The sequence below is a fragment of the Staurois parvus genome, unplaced genomic scaffold (genome assembly GCF_062004578.1).
Source record: "Staurois parvus isolate SC_StPar_1 unplaced genomic scaffold, SC_StPar_1.0 ptg000549l, whole genome shotgun sequence".
In the NCBI taxonomy this organism is placed as follows: domain Eukaryota; kingdom Metazoa; phylum Chordata; class Amphibia; order Anura; family Ranidae; genus Staurois; species Staurois parvus.
In genome coordinates, this window is record NW_028318345.1 from 7,220,109 (window position 1) to 7,247,403 (window position 27,295).

The window sequence follows — 27,295 nt, forward strand, 5'->3', positions numbered from 1 at the left end:
ACTTTACCTAAATACAATCATTACTCTTTATTCTAGTGTTTATGTTTTAGATCACAGTCCACTTTTTAGACCATGTTTCATGTTACACACTTATTTAGGGTATAACATGAATCATGCACTTAAAGAAAAGAGGATAAAACGCCACACTGCTAGAAAAACAGCCCACGTGTAGAGGAGACCAAGACTCCATTCACACCTGAGCGTTTTGTAGTTCGGAGCTTTCAAACACTCAACTAGAAATAAAAAAAATCAGTTATTCTCTATGAAGATTGTTCACATCGCCACCTCAAGTTGCCTGAAGCCAAACTGGAAAGAAGAAAAAAGCAACCGAATGCATGTGCTCCTGCGCTGGACAGTGGACTCCACAATGTCAGTATCCCCACGTGTGTAAACAAGGAATGCAAGCCTTGCTGCCCTCAACGGACCAAGGAAATCCAAGAAGAACTGTATATAGGAAACAAAGAGGGTGCACGGGCCTAGTGCATTAGTTTTAAAAATGAGATTTATTTATAAATCGTAAAATACTCACAAGAGAAATAAAATCAAATGGAAAGCATGTCACAAAGGATGAAATGTGGTCTGGTGGGGGACTGTAGACCTCTAGATAGCTGGTACTGACGCGTTTCGAGGTTGTACCTCTTCTTCAGAGCCAGTCATGGCTGAAGCCAAACGCCTGAAGCTCAAGAGTTTTGTAGCTACTTTACCCCTGGGTTAAGGGTTAATAAAATTAAACCCTAACCAAAAAATATATCGTAATAAATTAAGTAAATAAAGTGACTATAAAGGAAAAATGAAAAAAAAAAAATAAAAATCTGTGTATTTACCTGCTCTGTACAATGGTATTGCACAGAGCAGCCCCAAACCTCCTTTTTTCTTGGGTCCGCCATTGGCCCTTCTAGCTCCTCCTCTCTATCCAGTGCCTCCATGGGAAGTGAGCCGGGTGCGATTGTGATGCTTTGGAATGCTGTGCTGTGGAATTCACACAGAAACCGCTGCAAATTTGGCTCCGCATCAGTGTGAACCCAGGCTCAATTGACTATAGATAGTATAATCTTTTACTTTCTATATTGTAGTTTGTAGTGGTTGAAAAAGCATGAGTGAGGCTAATGTTTATACTTGGTTTTTTAAATGTTTGTTATGTGTGCCGGCTCCAGGGTGGTGACATCACAGTTGTAGTCCCTTTCGCAACTTCCTCCAGCCCCATGATAAAAGGTTGGTATGAAGGCTATCTGTCCACCTGACCACACCCTCTATGAATAAGCTCCTGGGGATCGTTCAGATTGACAGCTCCATCGGCGCGCTCCCACGCCTGTCTGTTGACAGCCCCATCGGCGCGCTCCCACGCCTGTCTGTTGACAGCTCCATCGGCGCGCTCCCACGCCTGTCTGTTGACAGCTCCATCGGTGCGCTCCCACGCCTGTCTGTTGACAGCTCCATCGGTGCGCTCCCACGCCTGTCTGTTGACAGCTCCATCGGTGCGCTCCCACGCCTGTCTGTTGACAGCTCCATCGGTGCGCTCCCACGCCTGTCTGTTGACAGCTCCATCGGTGCGCTCCCACGCCTGTCTGTTGACAGCTCCATCGGTGCGCTCCCACGCCTGTCTGTTGACAGCTCCATCGGTGCGCTCCCACGCCTGTCTGTTGACAGCTCCATCGGTGCGCTCCCACGCCTGTCTGTTGACAGCTCCATCGGTGCGCTCCCACGCCTGTCTGTTGACAGCTCCATCGGTGCGCTCCCACGCCTGTCTGTTGACAGCTCCATCGGTGCGCTCCCACGCCTGTCTGTTGACAGCTCCATCGGTGCGCTCCCACGCCTGTCTGTTGACAGCTCCATCGGTGCGCTCCCACGCCTGTCTGTTGACAGCTCCATCGGTGCGCTCCCACGCCTGTCTGTTGACAGCTCCATCGGTGCGCTCCCACGCCTGTTTGTTGACAGCTCAACGTTTGTGCTCCCACCTCAACACATTGGATGCTACACATATGTGATACATAGTCGGCAACAAATGTAAGTGTTACTAAACCCAGGACACTGCATTCACTATATCCGTTTCCCACAGTACACAGAACATAGAAATGCAATTATTGTAGTAAATATAATTTGCTAAATACCTTTTTCTCATCACCAGTATATAGCAGTCTTGTGAGTTCTATTAGTATGCAGCTGAGCACTAGTTAAAGCTTGTAGGAGGAGTTTTAATTCTCCTCTGACTGTCATACGAGGCTGCATGACCCCTTGACCCTCTGTCTGGACAGTGCTGATTGGTCCTGTGCTAATCAGATGCACCCTCCTGAAGAAGAAGAAAAAAAAAAAACCCCTAGCAATACACACTAAACTGAGCATGTGCATAGTGACTCCTAGAGCTCTGTACTATAAGCAGATGGATTGTGGACAGTAGAAGAAGGGGATGATCAGAGAAGACAGGATCAAACAGCCTTTTTACACAATGCAGAGGATTAACCCCTTAGGTTCCACAGTGAGTTTAACAAGCATGCTTTACTGCATATACAGACTGATTTTACTGTTGTGGATTTAGTAACACTTTAAGGCTTCATGCACACTGGGTGTTTGGATAACACTGGTAACGTTAGCTGTGTAAAGTCACGTTTTTTTTGATCATTTTTGCATTTAGCGTTTTTTTTTTTTTTTTTTTAGCGCTTTTTTTTTCTCCCCCCAAAAAATTTTTCTTTTGTCAAAAAAAGTCCCACAAATGCCGGTTTGCAGCCTTTTGCCGTGTTTTTCAGTATTAGAGCGTTTTTACAGCTAAAAAACTCCTCTAGAAACCCACTAGTCCTGGGTTTTTTTTTTTTTTTTTTTTTTTTTTTTTCCACCCAAAAATCGTCCCTGCCAAAAAACGTTAATTCCAGTCTGTGTGTATGGACACATAGGATAACATGCTGGGGGGTTTACTAGCTGTAGAAAAAAACGCCAAAAACAGCCGCTGTAAAAAATGTCCAGTGAGCATGAGGACTAAGGATTCAGAATGTGGCTTTTTCCTTTTATTTGCCGTTCTCATGTAGGCTGTGCATACTGATAAAGGGGTTCAATCTCCACTGTGATTCCACAATCTAATGTTTCCTGGTTTGATTAGCTTCTTTTCTAATGAATTACTGGTGTGTAACAAGTGATTTCCTGTTCCAAATGTTACTTCCTGATTGCATTTAATGATAGATACACATTACTGCTGGTCAGCCTGGTAAATGGAAGATAAAAATATCCGTGTGGAAGGATTGTGTCTGTATCATGTCATGTAATACAGGCCTATTTGAAGTCGTTAGGCTTGAGCTTGTAATGAATATGGGGTGGGACTGGCCTTGAGTGCGGGAAAGATGTTTCAACACGTTTTATTTCCTGTCATGACTTATTCTTACATCACTTTGTGGCCAAAAATGATCCGACACACGGAAGGCAGAGCTGCACACTAACGAACATTTCATCTGCAATTAAGCTGTATTGTACTTACACAGAGTGTTGTATTTATTGCACTTCTTTTTGGTTGTAGTGATACCCAGAACACGTTTTCTGCTGCATTTCAATCTTTCCAAAACTGAGCTCTAATGCCCCGTACACACGATGAGAATATCAGACGAATGATCGGCCGTTTTTTTTCGCCTCCTAGTCTCACAACAAAAGTGAAAAGGTTACTAAAGATACGAAAATTCTCCTATGAAGGAAAAGAATTTTGAAAGTGATGTCATGTATTGCGTTGTATTTGTATTGTATTTTCAGACGACTTCTGTACTGATTAAACGAAAATCGTATGATCTGGTATCATACAAGAGAAATTTTTGCGCTTGTCCCTTCGGATATTGTTGTACGAATTGTCGTGATCGGCTCTCGAAAGCTGTGTACTAATGATACGATTATCGGATGATCGGTCCTCGTACAAAAATTTTCGTACAATTTTCTTATAGTGTATACGGGGCATTAGTATTCCCTCCAGCCCATGCCCCCTCCCCTGACTTCTCCATCAAGATCAATAATACAACCATCAATCCCTCCCCTCATGCCAGAGTACTAGGTGTACTCCTAGACTCCCATCTGTCCTTTCAGCCCCAAATCCAATTACTGTCCAAATCTTGTAGACTTCACCTCCGCAACATCTCCAAGATACGCCCGTTCCCAACCTCTGAAACCACTAAGCAACTTATTCACTCCCTTGTTATCTCACCTTGACTAGTGTAACTCCCTCCTCATTGGCCTTCCTAATCGCTGGCTATCCCCTCTTCAGTCGATCATGAATGCTGCTGCCAGACTCATCCACCTTACTAACCGTTCTGTATCTCCCACCCCTCTCTGCCAATCCCTCCACTGGCTTCCCATTGCCCAAAGGATAAAATTCAAAACGCTAATAATAACGTATAAAGCCATTTATAACTCTGCCCCAAATTACATCACCGTCTCTAAATATCACCCAAACCATACTCTCCGCTCCTCGCAAGACCTCCTACTCTCTAGCTCCCTTGTCTCCTCCTCCCATGCTCGTCTCCAGGACTTCTCCAGAGCTTCCTTCATCCTCTGGAACTCTCTACCCCAATTTATCAGACTATCGTCTACTCTGCTCACTTTTAGGCGATCTCTGAAAACCTATCTCTTCAAGGAAACCTATCCTGCCCTCAGCTAATAATGGAATCTTCTACTCCTTCTACCAGTCCATCCCCCACAGTTATTACCTTTTGTACCACTAGCCCCTCCCTCCTAGATTGTAAGCTCCAAGGAGCAGGGCCCTCCTATCCCTCTTGTATTGAACTGTATTGTTGCTGTATTGTCTCCCTTTGTATTGTAAAGCGCTGAGCAAACTGTTGGTGCTATATTATTCCTGTATAATAATAATAATATTTCAGTCAGAAAGGTCAGTTAGCAGTTTTAGAGTCTCTTGCAGCCAGATTATTCAGGGCAGTCTCTTTTCTTCAAGAAAAGAGTTGCAATTTATGTATTTTATTTGCTTTTTTAATTTTAGCCCTGGTACACATATGTGCGTTCCTGCGGGCCTCGTTTTGTGCGGGCATGAGAGCCCATTCATTTGAATGGACTCCCGTGCCCCGGGACACGCAGGGAAGAAGTCTCTGCACTTCTTTGGAAACTGAAGCCCACACGGGAACCTCGGTTCCCAGTGCGGTTGCGATTTCCAGTGCGGGCGGCGTGCCATTAGAATTAATGGCACCCGCCCATGGGTCCGCATTCTTCTATGTGGGTGGTGCGGCTGCACGGATTTTGTGCAGATCCGCAGCGACACCACCCGCACATATGTAAACCTAGCCTTAGGGCTCATGTACACTGCAGCTGCTAAACTGACGTTCAGGAGCTGTTGAGCGTTTTTTTTTTGTTTTTTTTTTTCAGCAGCCCCTGAACACTCCATTGTTTTCCTATGTGTCCATGTACAGATAGTTGTTTACAGGCAGTTCAGTTTACAGTCATTTTCTTGAACGCACCAAACTTGTGTTCAGGAGTAGATTTTACCGACATTTCAAACGCCAAGCGCTTGTAAACGCTGTTATCTGCGCTTGTGTTTTAGATGCGTTTTTTTTTCAGGTCCATATCCAGATGCTGTCCAGAGCCTTTTTTCTTCATCAAAAATGCATGCAAAGCGTTTTCCGTATATTCAAATGGACCCGGTACACCAATGCAATCAGTTCCAGGTTTCACGTGAAGGAAACAAAATGGTAGAACATGCCGCATTATGCTCATGATGGGATCCATAGTGAACACAACCAGAAAAGACAGGTCATCTCAATATGTTTTCCATGTATTCAAATGGACCCGGTACACCAGCGCAGTCAGTTCGCGGAAAAAATGGTAGAACGTGCTGCATTATGCTCATGATGGGATCCCAGAAAAGACAGGTCATCTCAATACATATACTGCTCTCTCTGCTTCTGCTCTTTATTTCTCACAAAATGTCTGAAATAGTTAATTATTTACTATTTTTTCAGAGCATTCCGGGCATTTTGGAGGATCTCCTGAGGTTCTTTTAAAAACGCTTCTAAACGTAAACGTGGCTAAACTGACGGTTTTTAGCCACTTGCCTACAGGGCACTTATACCTCCTTCCTGCTCAGGCCAGTTTTCAGCTTTCAGCGCTGTCACACTTTGAATGACAATTGCGTGGTCATGCAACACTGTACCCATATGAAATTTTTATAATTTTTTTGAGACAGAGCTTTATTTTGGTGGTATTTCATCACCTCTGGGTTTTTTATTTTTTGCTAAACAAACCAAAAACTGAACATTTTGAGAGAAAACTTTTTTTCTTAGTTTTTGTTATAAAATTTTGTTAGTAAGTGATTTTTCTCCTTCACTGATGTGCTCTAATGAGGCTACAGCGATGGGCACTGATGAGGAGGCACTAGTAGGTGGCACTGATGAGCATTGACAGGCATCACTGATGGGAACTGAAAGGCAGTACTCATATATGGCACTGATAGGTGGCACTGACTGGCAGCACTGATAGGTGGCACTGACTGGCAGCACTGATAGATGGCACTGAAAGGCAGCTCAGATGGGCACTGATATGTGGCATCAATGGGCACTGATATGTGGCACTGATGGGCACTGGCAGGTGGCACTGCTGGGGCTACACTGATCATCAGTGCACATGTCCCCTCCGGGGAATGCCAATTACCGGCTCTCCTCTCCTCACGAGCTGTCAGAGTGACAGCTCGTGAGGAGAGAAATGCCGATAACCAGCATTTCCCTATTCACGTGCGATCAGCTGTGATTGGCCACAGCTGATCACATAACTGAGCCAACATCTTCGGCTCTTTCCGTTGATCATTGATCCACTGTGTCCGAGGGACACAGCACACCACCGATCGCCACGCTCCTGGAGCTGCGCATGCGTGGTTAGAGTGGGAGAAAGTCATATGACATCCTCGCAGAACGAGAGAACCGCCTTGCGCCCGTCATTACCTTTTATATGGCGGGCAGGAGGCGGTTAACCTATGTTTTCTAGCAGTCCGTTTCCACCGGTCAGAAGCGTTTTCCAAACGCCCCGTGTACATGAGCCCTAAGGGAGCCGGTGTGGTTGTTTTACTTGAGTCTTGAGGCACTTCCTGAGGAAAGTCTTTCCAAAACTTAGGGACTTCTGGTTGCTCAGACTAAAGCCGGCCATTAATGAGTCGAAAACCAAACATTCTATTGATTGAAAAACGAAAATGGCTCATACCATTGTGCCATTATTTTTTCATTTTTCAGAAAAAAAAATAAAAATCCACCATGTTGGATCGGGCACTTTTGAATGCGACATGAAAATCATGTGCCGCAGCTGGCACGTTTAATAATGAGAAGATGAAGGATTCAACAACTGAAAATTTTTCATTTTTTTTTTTTCTTGTTTGGCTGGCTTTACATGGAGCTTTCAATCAGGTTCACCTCAAAAAATTGACAGGTGGACCTAATCGCCCCGAAGGCTGTACATGTATTAGGTCAAGTAATAAAGGAAAAATTGTAATCTATGCAAAAAATTGTGCAAATGTTAAAAGATAAAAAATTAACAAAATGCAACATTGTGGGTGGCCATTTTTCTGTAGCCGTCCAATCACTATGATTGCATCTGTATATAATGAGCCCAGAAATGGCGATATGTCACTTCCTGAAGACTCTGCCAGGTGAAAAGTACGTAGAAGCGTGACCCCCATTACTTCCGGGTCCCTATGACGTCACATCTGGACCTCCAGCAGTGAGTCTTGGAGCGCATGCCGGCCATACTCGGTGAGCTCAATGATATATGCAGGCTGCACAGACTGGTGCTGGGATTTGGGCACCTGAATGTGTGACTGAATTGTCATTTAATTTTTGAACCATGGTTCTTATTAAATACTACATTTTAGAGCAATTTTAATCTATTCCTTTCATTTGAGCTATCTGGAGCACAACTCGTTTAAGGGGCACTTGGAGATTCATCTTGGGAAGAGCCTAGAATTGAGAATCCATTTACTATTTGATTGCCCAGCGTCATGTGACCACCCATTTGGGGGTCAACATCTTCTGTTCCTTGGAGAGCCATTAACAAAAAGGGAATCAGTAAATCCATCCCATGAGAGCCTGCAGTTGGGAATCTACATATTGCTTGACCATAGTGTTATTTGACCACCAACAGGGGGCAACACTTTCTGGTGAGTGAGAAATTCATCTGTTACATACACGTGGTGGAAAATAATTTTTTGAACTACGGGATACCCTCAAATGGGACTTTTATTCACTCTCTATATATATAACATTGCCAAGTGGTGCCTGTTTTCGGATACAAAGAATTTACAAGCAGTTGGAACATCCCTGCACCTTGCTAGCCATTGTAACCTTTTCCCAACAGAAATAGGTTATGAAAAGTTCACCATGCATATGCTACATTGTCAAATCTGGGCAAAACAAGGAGAAATGTTGTCACTCCCCATGTTTGGAAAACGTGTGTGGAACTAAACTGTATCTGAGCACCACAAACTGAAACCGCAATTTATTTGATCTTCATTATTCAAAGCAAAGTCACCTATTTATCCATGTCTTCATGCTTTGTTTTGTTGAGAAATCACTTTGAGCCCCCCTACCATTTTTAGCCATGGCCATCTTGAGTAAGGGCAGATGATTAATGTAGAATTTACTCTTTAGAGTCCATGTGTCCTTAGGCCAGGCCTGTAGGCAGGAGGGTGTACTTAGCTCAGAAAACCCTTCCTCTCCTGAAGACTCCTGGGATGTATGACATCATTTTGACCTAGGCCCAAAAACAGGAAGTAACTGAAGAAATGTAAAAATAAATAAATAAATTAAAACAAGGAAAGTTTTATACGTTCCTATCTATTTACTACGGCTAGTAGCATCAGGGTTAGATATCGTTAATGTTGATGAAGAGTTTTTTGTTCTGCTAGATATGTGGATCTTTTTTATTTTAGTTTGTGAAAGGCTTATCCACGTTTTGACGTTGTTTTACTATTTTCACATTTTAATAGCATGACATTACAAATATGGAAAAATATTTGATTACATAGCTGTAGTTTTTTTTTACGGCTACGGGGTTAAGGTTGGGGGTAATTTCTATTTATTACATAGTATTCTTTTTTTTTTTTTTTTTTTTTTGCACTTATTTATAGCTCAAAAATGCCTAAAAATGTTTGTATGAAAACATGCGAAAATTGCTCAAATTCGCTACGCTTAAGTGTGAATGCAGCCTTGAGCCCGTTTCAAACAGTGTGTTCCGATCACCTTGGGATCAGCTCACAGATCCTCTGGTGAGCAGAGTAGCGCAGATGGATGACACTTGCATCTCCACTCCAGTTTATACAGAGCGGACATGGACAGAGCTCATTCTGCTTTATGGACCGGAGGGTAAAAATGGACTCCACTGTCCATTTACACCCAACTATCCTCCAATCTGCTTAACCATAAGAGGATGAATCCCCGTTTTTGGGCCAAATTGGATTGGAGATAGGTGGGTGAAAATGGACACCCACCTGTCCATAGGAATGCACGGACCTTCCGATCTGGTCCATCTGAAAAACTGACAGGCTGTTCTGATCGGATTGCCCATGTGAAAAGGGCCTTAAAGTGATACTACACACACACACTGTTTAATTTACATTATCCCTTCTCTTTCTGTAAGTGGATGATGGCACTGTAACTTTTTTGATGAAAAAAGAAAAGGTACCTTTTTCCTAATCGACATACAGCTGTCACATGACCCAGCACTTTCCCAGCCTGTTTGCAGGGAAACAGGACCTTCTAGCCCTCTGCTGCTGGTCACATGTTCAAAATAAAATTTGAAAAAACAGCCTTTGGAATGCAGAGTAATTTAAATTTAAATCTTATAAAATGTTTAAATTTGCATACAAATATATATTTGAAATACAATGTTTATTATATTTGTGGAAATAATATTGTGAGGGTGGATTTCTGCCAGTCACCGGTTGTGACACTCTCCTCCAGCCTGTGTCTTAGAATAAAAGGAAGGTGATTTCTCCATTAATCTACATGCAGTATCCCACCTCCATTGTGTTTAGCTGGTTATTTTGAATGGGGGGGGAGGGGAGTGGGCTGTCATTTACCATTGTGTATACACCCACATGTGTGACTCTATAGTCACATGGGCTGCTCAGATGTTGTGTGATAGGGAGGAAATGCTCAGCGTAGAAAGTCATTGAACACTGAGTGTGCAGAGTTGCCTCTACAGTTGCAAAATACCTAGCTGAATTGGGGACATGAACAGAAGGTACAGATAGAGAACAGCAGGATCAACCAGGTTTTTTGCAGAATACAGATAACAAATCTCATAGTGAGTGAGCATGAACAGCATGTAATAAATTTATTGATAGTGGTATTGTATTTTTTTTTTTTTTTTTTGTGGGTTTCGTGATACTAGAAGTGTAAATATGTTTTTGTGTTTTTTTACAGTGATTTGGAAATTGAGATATATGCGTGTAATTCTTAGTTTTTTTTTTTTTTTTTTTTTTTTTCTTTTAGGACAAGTCAAAGTGTTCCGGGCTCTGTACGCATTTGAACCAAGAACGGTAATTTCAATTATATTGGTCAGCCTTTGTCAAAGATCTTCTTTTAATTTTGGTGATGGGTACACCAAGCTCCATATATAATTTTGTATTTAGGGCAATCCTAGATCATAAAGAGCCTCTTTATCAATCTGTCTCTCATCTGTGCAAGATATGGCGCAACGTGCGACAGATTGATGTAACTGTCCGTAAGATGTTTAGAATTGCCTCAGACAGAATTTTGTCTGCTCCTACTTTTTTTTTTATCTCCAGTATGAGAGTATTTTCTAATGAATTCTTTATAGCCATAGCACCATAATGTACAGTGTCGCACATAAGACCTACCTGAATTGGTAACATCTGACAGGAATAGCAAGAAAACTGTAGCATGGCTTTCATGGATCTGGCACAGAAGTTTCTACAGCCATAACCCCCCCCCTGTGTTCTGTTTTACTGATGTACTGTATTTCACATGTTACTGTGTTCATTTTAAATTTCAATGCCTTATGCCTTCATAGAAACACTTTTATTATTTATATATATATATATATATATATATATATATTACACTATACAAGTGTATATGTGAAAGCTTCCTTATCCACTTTCCCTCCCCCCTATAGCAGTTTTACTGCTATAGGACAGAATTCCTCTGCAAAGTAACGTATAGAAACGCCATTTTGCATTTCCACCACATAGGAGCACGCATGTGCTGCTGGAGGAAATCTTCAACTGTGAACTGTAACCGCACAAAACAATCTGCAAGCCACGGCAAGCAGTTGCTCGCTGGCACAAGCACTTGCATAGCCATAGCACTGACAGGGGGAAGTCATGAATCATTTCTCTCTGTAGAGCTGAGAACACGTTACATCACTTCCCATAGTGAAAGATGCTATAACTTTTTCTCAAAATAATAAATATAAAATTATTGGGATTTTTTTACCTAAACATATGTAACAATACATTTTGACCTAAATTTTTGATTTTTTTATTGGATATGTTTTATAGCAGAAAAAAAAAATTTTTTTATTTTTTTTCTTTAAAATTGTCAGTATTTTTTGTTTATAGCACAAATAGTAGAAGCTGCTGAGGTGATCAAATACCACCAAAAGCAAGCTCTATTTGTGGGGGAAAAAGGACATAAACTTAATTTGGGTGCAGCATTGCATGACCGCACAATTGTTCGTTAAAATAACTCAGCGTCGTACCAGACTATCCAGAGGAAGGGGGAGGGGCATAAGCATGGAGCTCCTGAGTGTGTTCTGAGAAGGAGCTCCAGACGCCCGAAGCATGAACGCTGCTAAGTGAAGCCTGACACTCACCCTGCTATGAATCTTTCCCCAACAGCTTCTGCTGCTGGGAGTGCCCGTGGAGCAATTGTTCATTAAAATAACGCAGCGTCATACCAGACTCTCCAGAGGAAGGGGGAGGGGCCTGAGCATGGAGCTCTGAATGTGTTTTGAGAAGGAGTTCCAAACGCCCACAGCGTGAATGCTGCTAAGTGAAGCCTGACACTCACCCCGCTCTGAATCTTTCCCCAACAGCTTCTGCTGCTGGGGGTGCCCGTGGAGCCTTGCCCTGCTGTGTCCCGATACTCGGTCCGGATAGTATACCACCAATCCGGGTGAGTGTAGTGCCTGGATCGCATGTGGTTGGGGAACACAGCCAGACCGAAGCCAGCTGTCAAAGAGGAGGGGAGAGGCGGTGACACGAGGCTGAGATCTGCGGATGAAATTAGTGAGGAGTGTCTCCTGGAAGCTGCAGGTAAATCTAATGCACCTGTCATCTGCTTCTGAAGAGGACCTTTGGGGAAAGCTGCTATGGAGGAGAGTATGAGTCTGACCTGTTATTAGGAAAAGAGAAACATGAGAGCATCCGCTGACCAGGTATTTTCTGGTGGAAATATTCAAAAGCAGAGGTCCCCCCTACCAGATGATACCATACATGGGACTTTGAGTCAAGAATGTCAGAAAGGAGTGAATAAAGCAAGGAAAGGTGAACCAGGCGCAGATGGTAGTGGTGAGTTGCCGTGGTTAAGCAGCAGGAAAACGTTCCCCACTATATTTGTGCAGTATCTGACATAAGTATTATGAAAATACATATGGAGAGTACTTGCGAACCAAAGAGTAGGATGCGGGGTGCTCTCAGGGACTAAGTGAAGTATTAAATTTATACGCCCCCCCTTAAAGTGATTCGGGACTAAACAGAGGTGTTCCTGAGTTCTGTTATAACACTGTGAATAATAAGCGGACTATTTATATTAGCCAAACTAACATGAGGAGTAGATCTGCCAAGGGGGGAGGGGTGAAAACCCCACAGTCAAATTTAAATATGAGCACAATTAAGAAGTATCTGCCAATACTGGAAAAAAGTCCAGAGAAACAAGAGCTTGAGAAAGATCAGGTAGGAAGGAGAGTATCAGATAAAGACCAAACCAGACTGTCATTTGGAATGCAGGATGGAAATTCGGTTAACGAGACTCTATATACTGACAGTGTAAAAGAACATAGTATGGAGGATCAGCAGGAAGTCTTATCCCAAATTCCCATAAAACCAAGATGGTGGAAATGTTTGCAAAATTGGAAGTATCAATGAAGTGAAATGGTGACCGTTCACAATGATCTGGGATGAATGTTAGCAAGGGTGGAGGAAGTAGAAGGAAAAGTGGAAGCTCAGGCCCAGCAGATTGGTAATTTGGAACTACAAGTAAAAGAGATGAAAAGAGAACAGAGGAATCTAGCATACAAATTAGAAGACCAAGAGAACAGAGAAAGAAGAAACAACTTGAGGATTCGGGGTATACCAGAAGTTACAAGAGCAGAAGGCCTGAGGAAAAAAATATGGCGTGTGTTTAAACATTGATTGGAAAATCGGATACAGATCCCTTGAAAATAGAGAGAGTGCATAGAATTAGACGACCACCAGGAAATACATCGGAATCCCCAAGAGATGTGATTATTCGCTTTTATTATTATGAGGACAGAGAAAAAATTTGGGAAAAATTGCGAGAGAGATCTGAAATAAAATTTGGAGAAACAGTTACAAGTTTTTGCGGATGTTGCCTCTGTGACTCTGTCTAGAAGGAGGATATTAAAACCATTGCTGGATCAAATGAAAGAAAAAAATGTTTGGTATAACTGGGGGTTTCCAGCATGCCTGATTGGATGGAAAGATGGGAAGTCGGCCAGGCTCAGTTTCCTAGAGGACCTCAAAGATTTTTGTGAAAAACTGGAATTGGGGGTAGTTGAAATAGCGGGGTGGTCAGAAAGGTTCAATATATATTGCCCAAATAAAACCCAGAAATGTTTTTGCAGGACGTACTAGGTAAAGTAACGGATTTCCAGAAAGGTAGACTGATTGTAGCTGGTGACTTTAATCTAATCTATGTCTAGATCCGTTCATGGATTCGTCCTCTGGTACGCAGAAGGAGGGAGGAAGGAAATTAAGAGCGCTAAAAAAGAGGTTATTTCAAAATCAATTAACAGATATATGGAGAGTGAAACATCCTAGAGAGAGGGAATACACCTTCTACTCGTCTGTGCATAGATCATATTCACGATTAGATTATATTCTGATTGAGCACAGACAATTAGAATCATTAATGAAATCCGATATAAAGGTGAGGTCTTTATCAGACCATGCCCCTATTATAGTTAGTCTGCGGATGGGAGGAGATCAAATAGTAGGGCAAGGTGGAGATTAAATGAATCACTTATGCAGGATCCGAAGGTGGAGGGAAGGTTAAAAGAAGAAATGGAGGAATTTTTTGCCCTGAATGAAACAAAAGAAATATAGGTGGCCACTATCTGGGAGACACGTAAAGCCTATATGAGGGGAATTCTGATAGCTTTGGGGATAACAACAAAAAAAAGAGAGCGAGCAAGAAAAATAAAGGAGGTAACGGAAGAGTTATATAAATTAGAACAGAATCATAAAAGGAAACAGGAAGAAGATGTGTATATCAGAGGATCACCCTTAAAAGAGAGGAATTAAAAGATTTAATGGAGCAGGAGACTAGGAGAATCTTCAACAGCATCTCAAAAGATAGATATAGATGGGGGAATAGGCCAGGGAAATACCTGATGAAAAAGTTGAAGGAGAAGAAATCTAAAAATTATATAGAATAGATTAAGAACAAGAATGGGGAACTGGTATATTCCACCACAGTTATAGCTAATATGTTCCAAAAGTTCTATAGTAGGCTTTATGAGGTGAACCCTAAGGATCAGGGAGGAAGAGAAGAATAGGAAAAAGTTAGAATTCCTTAAAGAAGCACAACTACTAAGATTAGCAGAAGATAAATTGTTAGCCCTGGAGAGTATCATATCACAAGAGGAAATTAGAGAGGTCCTGAAGAGTGTGGTGGGAGGAAAGAGTCCAGGACCCTATGGTTATACAGTAGGATATTCTAAAAAATGTAAGGAAATACTGGTACCGTAACTTTGTAAATATATGAATGAATTAGGAGAGGGGACGGAAATGAGAAAGGAATCACTTCATGCGCATATAATAGTTGTCCTTAAAGAAGGGAAGGACAGTGCACAATGCACTAGTTATAGACTAATATCATTGTTAAATATTGAAACAAAGCTATTTGCGAAAGTACTTACCACTAGGTTGAAAGAACTGATGCCAGAGTGGATACATCTAGATCAGGTGGGATTTGTTCCAGAAAGAGAAGGAAGAGATAATGGTTTAAGAACACTGCTGCTCTTACAGAAAGTAAAGAAAGGGAAACCATCGGCGATTATATTGTCAATAGACGCAGGAAAAGCTTTCAATAGAGTAGACTGGGGATTTATGATTAATATGCTGGAAGCGTTGGGAATAGGGAGTAAAATGGTAAGATGGATAAAGGGACTGCATCTATTAACGTGAATGGGTCCTTGTCGAGATCGTTTGAAATGCATAATGGTACTAGACAAGGATGCCTATTGTCGCCATTGTTTGTTATATCCCTGGAACCATTGTTGGCTATGGTAAGAGAGAATATATATATTAGGGGAATTAAGGTGGCAGAAGTAGAACATAAGGTAGCAGGGTATGCGGATGACATGTTGTTTTACATTGTGAATCCTAGAATGACACTGCCAAATCTAATGGGATTATTAAGGAGATATGGGGAGCTGTCTAATTTTAAAATAAATCTATTAAAATCTGAGATATTGAACATCAATATATCAAAAGTAGAAGCACAGTACCTACAAAAAGACTTTCCCTTTATATGAAGAGAGAGAGAGAGAATTAAGTTATTTAGGAATAAAACTAACTCCTTCAATAAAAAATTTATATCAAGCTAATTATATCCTATTAATAAACGAAGTCAAGGATGAGTTGAGAAGACTCTCAATAGGAGGGGTCTTGTGGATAGGTCGTATTAACCTGGTTAAGGCAGTGATAGTGTCAAAAATCCTGTATAAATTTCAGATGCTCCCCATATATTTACCAGGATCCTTTTTTGAGATCAGAAAAATGATAGTGAGGTTCATATGGGCTAATAAGAAACCTAGAATTCAAAGTGAGATCTTATGTAACAACAAGGAGAAAGGGGAACTGAACTTGCCAAATATGAGGAAGTACTATATGTCGGTATTATTATCAAGTGTGGTTGATTGGACTTATTCGGAAGGGAAAGGTTGGGTTAAAATTGAAAATACACTAAGTAATGTACAGTTGGAGAGGATTATTTGGATTCCACGAAAATATAGAGTGTTGGATGAAGAGAATAGTACACTGACACGGGAGGTGTTAAGAGTGTGGGATGGGGGGTGCTCAAATCTTTGGGTTCGGAATATAACTCATTATTGATACCCCTGGTGGATACTGAACTTTTTCCACCAGGAAATCACATTTCAGGGAAATGGTTTAGTAATAAAAATGCACGATTAGGGGATCTAGTTGATAAGGAAAAGTTATGTAAACTTCAGGAATTAGAGTAAAAAATAATTTATTTTATTCACTGGATGAATTTAGATATCAGTTGGGTCATTTTGTTTCAGCACTTCCGCCAACCATTGAGGATGTTGGAGGATATGCTTCCATTTGAAAAAATGTTGAGCTGCGGCTCCGCCTATAAACATATAATTTCTAGAATATATCAGATTCTTATTGAATGGGCAGGACCTTCTTCGAGAGGTGGGAAAGAGAGCTGGGTACAAAAATGAATGAGCAACAAAATAATAAAATGTATAAGTTGATGCATGGAGTGGTAAATATAAACACAGTAGAAATGAATTATAAGTGTTTTGCTAGGTGGTATTGTACACAGTGTTGCACATAAACAGAGAGAAGAAATTTCACCACTATGTTGGAGGGGTTGTGGGGAAAGAGGGACTGTGACTCACATTTGGTGGGATTGTATAAAAATTCAGGGGTTTTGGCAAGAGATAATACGATATATACAGGAGATTGTGGGGATAACTATCCAAAAGGATTCGTGGGTTGGTTTGTTCTATGGGACCAAGTTGTCAATAAAACAGTATAAAAATAGTTTAATATACCATTTAATTAGCGCTGCAAAAGGATTAATCCCTAAATTTTGGTGGGTTCCAGATCCCCCAACAATGAGAGATTGGATGAGGAGGATTGAATATATATGCACGATGGAGGAGTTATACCACAGTGGAAGATAAAACAGAAAAATTTAGAAAAGAATGGAATAGGTGGCATGTTTTAAATCATCAGAAAAATATCTCAGGACAATGGGTACAAAGTAGGTTGATTTTAGAGATTTAAACTGAACAACTGTGGAGTGGCAATCATGTAGACTGACTATAGGTTTTTAGTAGAAAGGGCTAGAAAGGGATAGGGAAAATATAGATGGATAGGGGGAGTTATTGGGATAAGGGGGAGGGATTGAGAAGGGGTGGGGGTATAGGAAAAGGACAGTTAATGTTGTGTATGTTTGATAATGTATGTATTGAAAGAAAATTTAATAAAAGATATTAATAACAAAAAATAACGCAGCGTCGTATCGCAAAAAATGTCCTGGCCAGGAAGGGGGTAAAGAGAGGGCTTGTGGATATTTGTTTACATGAGATGTGCCCAGTACTGGACACTCGATCTGGTACAGCTCAGTGATGAGTCTGATATAATCACAGTGTTACTGAGCTTGCTGCCTGACTTCTGCTCCGATCACACAGGCAGGCACAGTGGCCGGGCCTCTTTAGTAATGAAATGCCTATTAACAGTGTAGGCTTAGCACTGCCAGACATTGCACATGACTATGTGACAGGCAGCAACACTGATCCTTCATTTGTAAAGTTAAATGAAACTGCAATATTTTTTACTTTTTTTTTTTTTTTAATTATTAAATGGGCTCCCAGGAGCTTTATGCCATTTTGTGCTAGTATGCACAGCCTATTAGCCCATTATGACAGACTTCCTTGTCAAACCGTGCCCTCCAGCGTTTTGCTGTCAGTGCTCCCACTGGTCGTGGGCACTTCAATCTTCTTACATTAATTCTATAAGCAGGGAGAAGCATTTATGATAGAAAAGACCATCTGCCCCAAGCAAGGCCTTGCATACACATGCAAATATACCATTTTCCTATGTTAATCCATGTATTCTAATATTTTACTTTTCTGGTTTTCAGCCTGATGAACTCTATTTCGAAGAAGGGGATGTTCTGTACATTGCAGACATGGTGAGTTTGTTGTTAGACATTTTATATATTACCACTAACTCTGTCTGCTGCTTTTGAAGTTCATTGGTACTTAATTCAAATTAAAGGTTTAATCAAAACTTAGAGATATGTGTGATGTTAAGTAAAATGCTACATAAAACCACTCTGAAAACCCACTGACCAGTGCTGTAGTTATTGTTGGCCCCACTCCTCTCCATCTCTTGTGCTTTTCTATTGCCCATCACTGTGATGGGCAGTCATACTAACCAGTAGTAGGAAGGGACATGGCTGACTAGTCAGTATCTGAAGTGGTACTAAACCCAAAATCAAACCGTTTTTTTAACTTGTAGCATACCAATTCTTAGATGTCGTGGCTGCATTTGTTTCTTTTTAGGCTTGCTTTCCTTTGTTTTCATCTGCTTATCCTGCCAGTAAGTCTGTTGTTTTTGTAACAGGACAAGTTGTCCTGCAGACTGATCAGTTAAGAGGGATGAGACAAACCATTTACCACTGATGGGTGCTTACAATGATCAGCTGTTATTTATGTAAAACCTTCATTCCAAAAGGTACAGAACTGTTTGCTGTAACCACTTTTTAAGTGTGAGCTGCAGTTTGGCTTCAATTTTTAGCGTATTTACATCTACTAGTACATCTAACACTCACCCCTCCACAGACTGACAATGCTGCTGTTTAAAGGTGTCCCTGTTCATCCAAAGTGTAGGCACTCTAATACTGGAGCTGTGTTACTGGACAGTTCAGGTGAAAACAGAGGGGGAAAAGCCGAAAAAGAAAACTAATGCAGCCAACCTATAATAATTGGTACGCTGCAATATATTAAATTTTTGGGTTTAACACCTCTTTAATGTATGGTGAAACCGTGTGTGTGTGTGTGTGTGTGTGTGTGTGTGTGTGTGTGTGTGTTTTCTCTCACTGCAGCGCTGGGAGTGGCAGAGCAGACAGCGGTGACGGTCACCACTCTTAACAGCAGCTGTAAGAACTCGGTGATCAGCGGTCATGTGAGCCAGCAGGGGACAGATGCATCATCTACTGATGCTGCATCCACCTAGGTAAGTATGACTTTAAAAGAGAAAAAAAAGATAAACAATACTTCTCTTTTAATTGTATTACTTTGCTGTTAAAAAAAAAAAACAGGATTTACCTATTGACATAATAGCTACTGATTTGTGAGGGGTTTTCTTTTTGCAGAGTGATACAAATTGGTGGAAAGGTACTTGTAAAGGAAAAACAGGACTCATACCAAGCAATTATGGTAAGCTATTCAACTGTTTTACAGATCTATGTCTTTTGGAAGTATGCTCTGGTGTTATTGTGCTAAACCAAATGAATGAACAGAACATGAATGATTCTGACACTGCTATATAGCTAAACACTTAGACCATGGCCTCATGCACACTGGTTGTTTAGCCCCAGTGCTTGAGTCCCAGGGTTTTGATGCAGGTGGAAGCCACAGGCACACCATCCAGACCCGCTACTCTAAGAGAGGCTGAAAGCTGTTGCGGCAGGACAGGACTGAGCGTTGCACTGAATGGTACTAACATTTACGGCAGTATGCATCCATGGATGAATGCATAGAACGCAAGCAATTTGGACCCTTTTTTCATCAAAATTGCTGCTGCGCCTGCTATTTTACACCTGTAATAACAAGCCCCTTTACCACTGTTGACAAGTGGCCTGCTTACTTTCGCACTGTGGACGCCAAAGTGTCCCTCCAATTTTCACCCACGTTCACAAACTTCTGTATAAAGGATGTCTTCTTAATGAAAGTCCTGTCACATTGACGGAGGTTGTAAACTCCCACCTTACGTTTGCACTGCATTAAATGCCCTTGTTGCATTGGCAGTTGGTATGTGTGGTTCGGTTAAATTGATTGAATGGGTGTAAACATTGGCGGTGAGTGTTAATGCCCCTTACATTGGCTCTGAATGTAAATGTCCTTGTTGGTGTAGATGGACCCCTTTCATTTGTTAATAGAGAAGGGCCCCTCTAAGTTAAAAAAGGTAATGGTGCTGCGCCCTTGAATTAGAACCGTGAATAAATAAATAAAATCAATTATTAACAAATAATTTTTATAATTTATAAATAATTACCCTTAATTTCTCCAAATATAAAAAAATATATAAAATGTGCAACTCATTAATATACATAAAAAAAAAATTTAGATAATCTAAAAAATATTAATTGATAAAAATAATCAATATTAATTAATAAAAATAAATAAATTTAAAATGAATCATTCATAACTGTTCAATATAATTGAAAATCCCTTGCATTGGTTAGTAGCGAAGGGCCCCTCTAAGTTGTGTGGTGGTTTATGATAAAATTTATTCTAAATAAACAGGGCGGTGTCAACTCCCTTGAACAAAATATTGCAGTACCTCCAGCCATTAAAATACAGCAAATATTTAATAAACCAATAATTTGGACACCTTAATAATTTGATCACCACTTAATAATATTCCTTGAGTTCTTTTCAGCAATGTGATTTTTGTTACCATATACACAAAATTTGCCTTTTTGATAAATAAATACATATATATATATATATATATATATATATATATATATATATATATATAATACAAACGCAAAATACTGGTAATGAATATATTCGTACACACAATCAAAGATATAGTATGCTTATCTCTACGGTATCATACAAGATATGGTTATCAAATGAGGTAAAACAAAATTTTGAGGGGTTATTTGCAACCTATAGTGCTTCAGATATTATTTCCAATTTCCCGCGGCGGTAGGGAAATAAGAAAGTATCTCTGGTAATTAGCACCACAAAAACACTGCAAATCAGTTAGTATGCAGTATATGATCTCAATACCAATACTCACACAGTTACATTAATAATTATTCAGATAACCTTAATACACTCCTACCGACACAATAAAATGTTGTAAATCTTAATAAGTTTAAATATAAGAAAATTTCAGTAGTTTGGCACAGTCTCACCACTCCCAGAATCTCAATTTTTTTTTGAGGCCTCCCAGTGGGATGCAGTTGGGAAAAGAGAGTGTTTCTGGTCAGTCAGGCACCAGAATTTAAATCGGCATCAGCGTCTCTGGTGAAAATCTTTTCCTTCAAAAATGGCATCTGGAAGTTCTCTGCAAGATGGCCACAGGTAGCAGGAAGCAAGTGAGTATAGTGCGGTATATAGTAGTAGTAGAGTAGTTAAGAAGTTGTTTCAGAAGTAGTTCAGAAGTGATTTTTAGAAGCAGTTTAGTGAAGTCCTCCCCAATTTGAGGTATGTGGCATTTTTATACCATACAAGTCCTTTGTTCCGAAGGACCTCCCAACGGGCTTGTTGATTGGACGGTTAAAACGTTTGCGTACCTTTAGAAGTTCCTTACCTGTCCACCGGGGAAAGTCAGGTATCGCAAATGAACTGGTGATCTTAATGATGACTCACCCTTTGATATAAACAGTATGTCTTTATGGATAAAATATATGGGTCCTATTCAGGTATAAATGATTTCCCCATTAATTCTCGAATAAGGACCATAGAAATATGTGAATATATTTGGTGTCTCATTTTTCTGATATGAGCTGTATTGGGATTACTGATTTCCTTTTGGAGATATGTAAATTACCCAACAAACCATCTTACATTTTATAACTTCATGAGCTTCAGTTGAGTGGTATACAGTACCCAACTTTGTTAAATAGATCTTGGTGTGTGGGTATATACCTTTTGATAATATTTCAGTTAAGATATATACCAAGCTTTTTTTTTTTTTTTTTTTTTTTTTTATCTTAAATGAACCAAGTTTTTTACTCTTGAGCTGAGGGCACAGTTCAAGGAGATATGACCTATAGAAAACCCCACCCATTGTTGGGTAATTAGGGTAAACAGACATTTTAAGCCTCCCTGAGAGTTATTTACTGGACTGGATTTTAACCTCAAGTATTCAATAGCTGATTGTGATAGCTCAGAGGTTTTGTTTGGCGATTACACATGTTCCAAGGTGTTGGGAGAACTAGATTCAATAAGGTTTTATTCTTACCATTGTCAAACTATGGTACTGTGTTTGAGCATCTGCAAAAACTCAAATAGTGGTGTTTATTCTTATTGTATTTTAAACAGGTCTCTTCCACTCATTTGTTTATGGTAGCTTCCTGGAAGGTCACCTGAAATCAACCAACTATGTTAACCCATGACAGTCAGCTTAGAATTTCCTTTTCAGGATAATATAATTTTCCTTAATAAATAGTCCAAAAGTCATCAGAGTTGACAGTCCGTAGAGAAGGGCCCCTTACAATTGCAGCTAGTGCCAAAGGGCTGCCCTACGTTGGCAGTCAGTGCAAAAAAGCCTGCTGTGCATTTAGATAAGTGGGGTCTGGAGGTAGTCGAGAGAGCCTGATTGGTGAAGTGTGTTTATAATTTGTTTATAAAAATAATAGTTGAAGGTGCACGCTAGATATGTTCTGGTGGTCAACCAATGAGACCATATCTTGAAGAATGTTTTTTTTCTTTGAAACTTTTCAGAATTTCTGTCATTTTGTTTTGTGTCATTGTACCCAGTATCTTGTTATGAAGGAATGTCTAGTATTGATCTAATTACATTGTACCTTTTAGGACATTCCCACCAAATATGTATGTAGAAAGGGACCTCCTGATTGCAAAATTTGGAAACAATTTGGAGAGGCTCAAAATATGAATTTGGTTACGCCTGTCGTGTTATGGTGTCGTGTACTAGTAGAAGAGAGCCTTATGGGTGCTTTCCGAGGACAGGATATTAGTGGAGCACTTCTCTATAGTACTCAAAATGTTAACCCCTTTTTTATGTATGGGAGTTTGTTGGAGTCGGAGCTGATTCGCACATGTGCGGATTGAAACTCGGGTTTCACAGCTAATTGACACAGTAGTTGTTCAGCAGTTCATGTCAGGTTTACATCAGGTTCAAGACAGAATTTGCTCAGGGTTTTATCCTGTTCACACATAGGCTGTTTAGAAATGGTTCCCATAGAAGGCAATAACCTGTAATCTGCATCTGAACCTAAAGGTACTGCTCATAAGTCGTACATGACTCTTTTTCAAACCATACTGAATCCTCACTGGACATATGTGAACAGGCACCATAGGAAGCAATGTTTTTTCACATGTCATGTGGATTGGATGCAGATCAAACCGCATCCAATCCGCATATATGTGAACTGGCACTCTAGTGTGGAGATGAGTTCTGTAAAGGAAGGAGATTATGCTGTGGGTGTTTGGGTTCTCTAAGCAGCAGTCCTGAAAGAATATGGAGTATGGATATGTTTGTCCAACCTTTTGGACGAACATATCCATTCAGTAATTTTTTATACATTGTCATAAATCTTATACATATTTACGAGTTATAGATGATAGAATTATCATTGCATACATTTTTTTTTTTCAGTTGCTGAACAAGCCGAGTCAATTGATAATCCACTGCATGAAGCTTCTAAACGGGGTATGTATTATCCATTATTGTGCATTAGAAAACTTGATTTGCCCTTCAGCTAAAATAACATTTTATACACATTTACTCATTTGCTTGAGGTGATCTGCTAATTTAGTATTTCCTTTAGTGATTATATGCACTGTACGTTCTAATATTAAACCTTTTAATCATTGTATGATTATCAACATATCTAATCAAATGGAGGCTGAAATTTTTTGTTTATAAATAGTAATTTTTTGGTGGTCCAATAGAAGAATGTACATAAAGAGAAAGGGAACACTGTTACTTTTGCAGTGTTTACTGCATTTAAGCTATTTAGATGCCACCACACATTTTTATGTGTCTGCTCTTTCATATTTTTTTATTAATAGTATAGATTTGTAAATTAGCTACAGTACTAGAAGTATATGATTCGTCCTCATTTGATCACCAGCTTAACTAATTGGATAAGGTGTCTTTATAGGAGGTTGTAGTTTTCACCAACTCATAGGTTTGTACTATTGGAAGCACAACTGTGATACTGCAAAGCAGGAAGCAGAGCCTGTGAATGATAGGTGTATATATGTACAGTGGGGAAAATTATTATTTGATCCCCTGCAGATTTAGTAAGTTTGCCCACTTACAAAGAAATTAAGGGTCTATGATTTTTTATCATAGGTGTATTTTAAATTATAGAGACAGACTTTCTCCAGAAATCCAGAAAAAAACACAATACAAATGTTCAAACCTCTCCATCATGGGCAAGACCAAAGAGTTGTCAGAGACAAGGTTGTAGACCTACACAAGGCTGGAATGGGCTACAAGACCATGAATAAGAAGTTTGGTGAGAAGGAGACAACTGTTGGAATGATTATTCGCAAATGGAAGAAATACAAAATAACCATCAATTGCTCTTGGTCTGGAGCTCCATGCAAGATTTCGCCTTGTGAGGTAAGGATGATCATGAGAAAAGTGAATGATCAGCCCAGAACTACACAGGAGGAGCTTGTGAATGATCTGAAGGCAGTTGGGACCACAGTCACTAAACAAACCATTAGTAACACAATATGTCACCATGGATTGATTGAGGCCCATCTGAAGTTTGTCAATGAACATCTAAATGATTCAGAGAAGGAATGGGAGAAAGTGCTGTGGTCAGATGAGACCAAAATTTAGCTCTTTGGCATTAATGCGACTCACTGGAGGAAGAATAATGCTGACTGACCGTAAGAACACCAACCCTACAGTCGAGCAAGGAGGTGGAAACATTCTGCTTTGGGGCTGTTTCTCTGCTAAAGGTACAGGCTGACTTTGCCGCATTGAGGGGCTGATGGACGGGGCCATGTATTGTAAAATCTTGGATGAGAACCTTCATCCCTCAGCCAGAACACTGATGATGGGTCGTGGATTGGTCTTCCAGCATGACAATGACCCAGAACATACCACCACGGCAACAAAAGAATGGCTCAAGAAAAAGCATACTATGGTTATGTGTGGCTTAGCCAGTCTCCAGACCTTAATCTTATAGAAAATTTATGGAGGGAGCTTAAACTTCGAGTTGCCAAGTGACAGCCAAGAAACCTTAAGGATTTAGAGAAGATCTCTAAAAACGAGTGGACCAAAATCCCTCCTGAGATGTGTGCAAACCTGGTAACCAACTACAAGAAATGTCTTACCTCTGTGTTTACCAACAAGGGTTTATCCACCAAGCACTAAGTCATGTTTTGCTTGGGAATCAAATACTTATTTTACTCACTGAACTGCAACTCAATGTATAACATTTGTATCATGTGGTTTTTTTTCTTTTGGATTTTTGGTTGATATTCTGTTTTTTTTTTATCATTTTAAAATACACCTATGATAAAAATTATAGACCCTTCATTTCTTTTGTAAGTGGGCAACTTACAAAATCTTCAAGGGATCAAATAAGAATGTTCCCCACTGTATAGGTGAATAACTGCTGCCTCCATGTACAGTACAGTTCAACCCACTCTCTTGTATATCTAAAAATAAAAATATCATAGATTACCTTTTAATAGATATATAGTAAGCATTATTTTATGCATAAGCCTACCCAAAATAAATAAGGTTTAATATGAATTTCAAATGTACCCTTTATGTGGTCCCATTTTAAACTGCCCCATGTTAATGGTCTTGATCAATGTCCATTGTTTTCTGTTTGCATTGTCTGTGGTTCACATGTGTTTTGAATGATTTTTCAATAAATTATGTGGAACTAACAGATGCTCTAGATTGTGCCATGTAAAATGTTCTCTCAAAATATTACAATGCAACAGAAAAGTCCAAATGACGAAACTCGGGTGCCAACTCGATTTACAAGGCTGTACATGAGACCAATAGAGAAGTCCGGATGACTGCACTCCAAAATGCAATCCATTTTGATTCCAGAATAGATGACCGCAGCAGCATAAAATGACATAGTGGGGGAGAGAAATGTTGACCTGTTTCACGCTCCATAGCTCTTCATCATGGTTGACACGTTTCTGTGATTTGAGATGAGGAGCATGAAACAGATCAACCTTTCTATCCTGCACTGTGCCATTTTTTTTTTTTTTTTTTTGTTATTTTATGCTGCTGTGTTCACCTGTCCTGGAATAAAATGGATCGAGTTTTGGAGTGCAGCCATCCGGACTTGTCTTGGTCATTTGTGCAGTCTTGCAAGCTGGGTTGGCACCTGACTGAAAGGTGTATGAGATGTGTTTTTGACTGACCTTCAGCAGCATTCCTTTTGTTAAATATTACATTGCATCTTACCAATCTTAAATGTGATGGCTGCATTAGCTTTCTTCTTTTTTAGGATTTTTGTTTTCTTTTTTTATTCACTTGGTGATCTGACCATTTTTTTTTCTTCATCTTGCTTAAACAGACCAAGCTGTCCAGACAAAGCAGGAATAGAGGGTTAATACAAATAGTTTAACACTGACAGGGGTGCTTACAATGATTGGCTTTTATTAATTTATGTTAAAACCTTTATCCCAAAAGGATAAAGGTGCTGTAGCTGCTCATAAAGTGTTAGCTGGAGTTTTAGTTTGTTTAAGTCCATTTAAACCTGACAGTTTAAAGGCATACATAGATCGAAAATTGCCCGGTTCAGCAGGGACTGGCCACATTTTGAACCATGTGTGGCCACTGTAATTGAACAGAAGTCAATCTACAGATAGTCTTCTGTTTAACCGCCCAGTTAATATATTCTCGCTCGGTCAGTTCTGCAGGCAATAGGCAGCAGCTCTTACCAGTGTATTCAGAAGGCTGTGAGAATACAAAGACAAAGTGGGGAGGTTTCCCCCATCTGCCTCAAATGTGTGGAAGGGGGAATCTGTTCTCCCCCCCCCCCCCCCCCAACTCACTGTTTGAATGAAAAAAAACAAAAACAAACCTATTTATATATGGCCAGCCTAATACTACCCTCCACCCAGACTGACCATTTTTTGCTGTCTAAAGGTGTCCGCTTTACTACTTCATCCAGAATGTAGACACGCTAAGATAGGAAGTGTGTTACTGGCGGGATCACTAGGCAAAATGAAGGGGAAAAAGAAAACTAATGCAGTCACCACATTTTAAAGAAGAACTCCGGAATAGGTAAAAAAAAATCACCCATTAGTACACCCCTTACACTAAACTGTTAATAAAATGTAGAAAATCCTTACCATTTAGGAGAAAAGTCTAATTGAATTTTCATGACCTCATCTCTGTAATTCAAAAGATAATTGAATCTGATCTGCCAAGGAAGAGATGTAACAGCAGGGA

The 27,295-nt window shown here is 40.1% G+C and overlaps 1 protein-coding gene across 1 annotated transcript in view; it reads left to right on the top strand.

Moving 5' to 3' along the window:
- The window catches only part of OSTF1 (osteoclast stimulating factor 1), a 61,795-nt gene that overhangs the window by 14,316 nt on the left and 20,184 nt on the right, over window positions 1-27,295 (top strand). Inside the window, exons 2-5 of the mRNA XM_089691083.1 lie at window positions 10,446-10,492; window positions 18,063-18,113; window positions 19,299-19,362; window positions 23,504-23,557. Of these exons, the coding sequence (XP_089547209.1) occupies window positions 10,446-10,492; window positions 18,063-18,113; window positions 19,299-19,362; window positions 23,504-23,557 (216 nt within the window). The remainder of the gene's footprint in view (window positions 1-10,445; window positions 10,493-18,062; window positions 18,114-19,298; window positions 19,363-23,503; window positions 23,558-27,295) is intronic.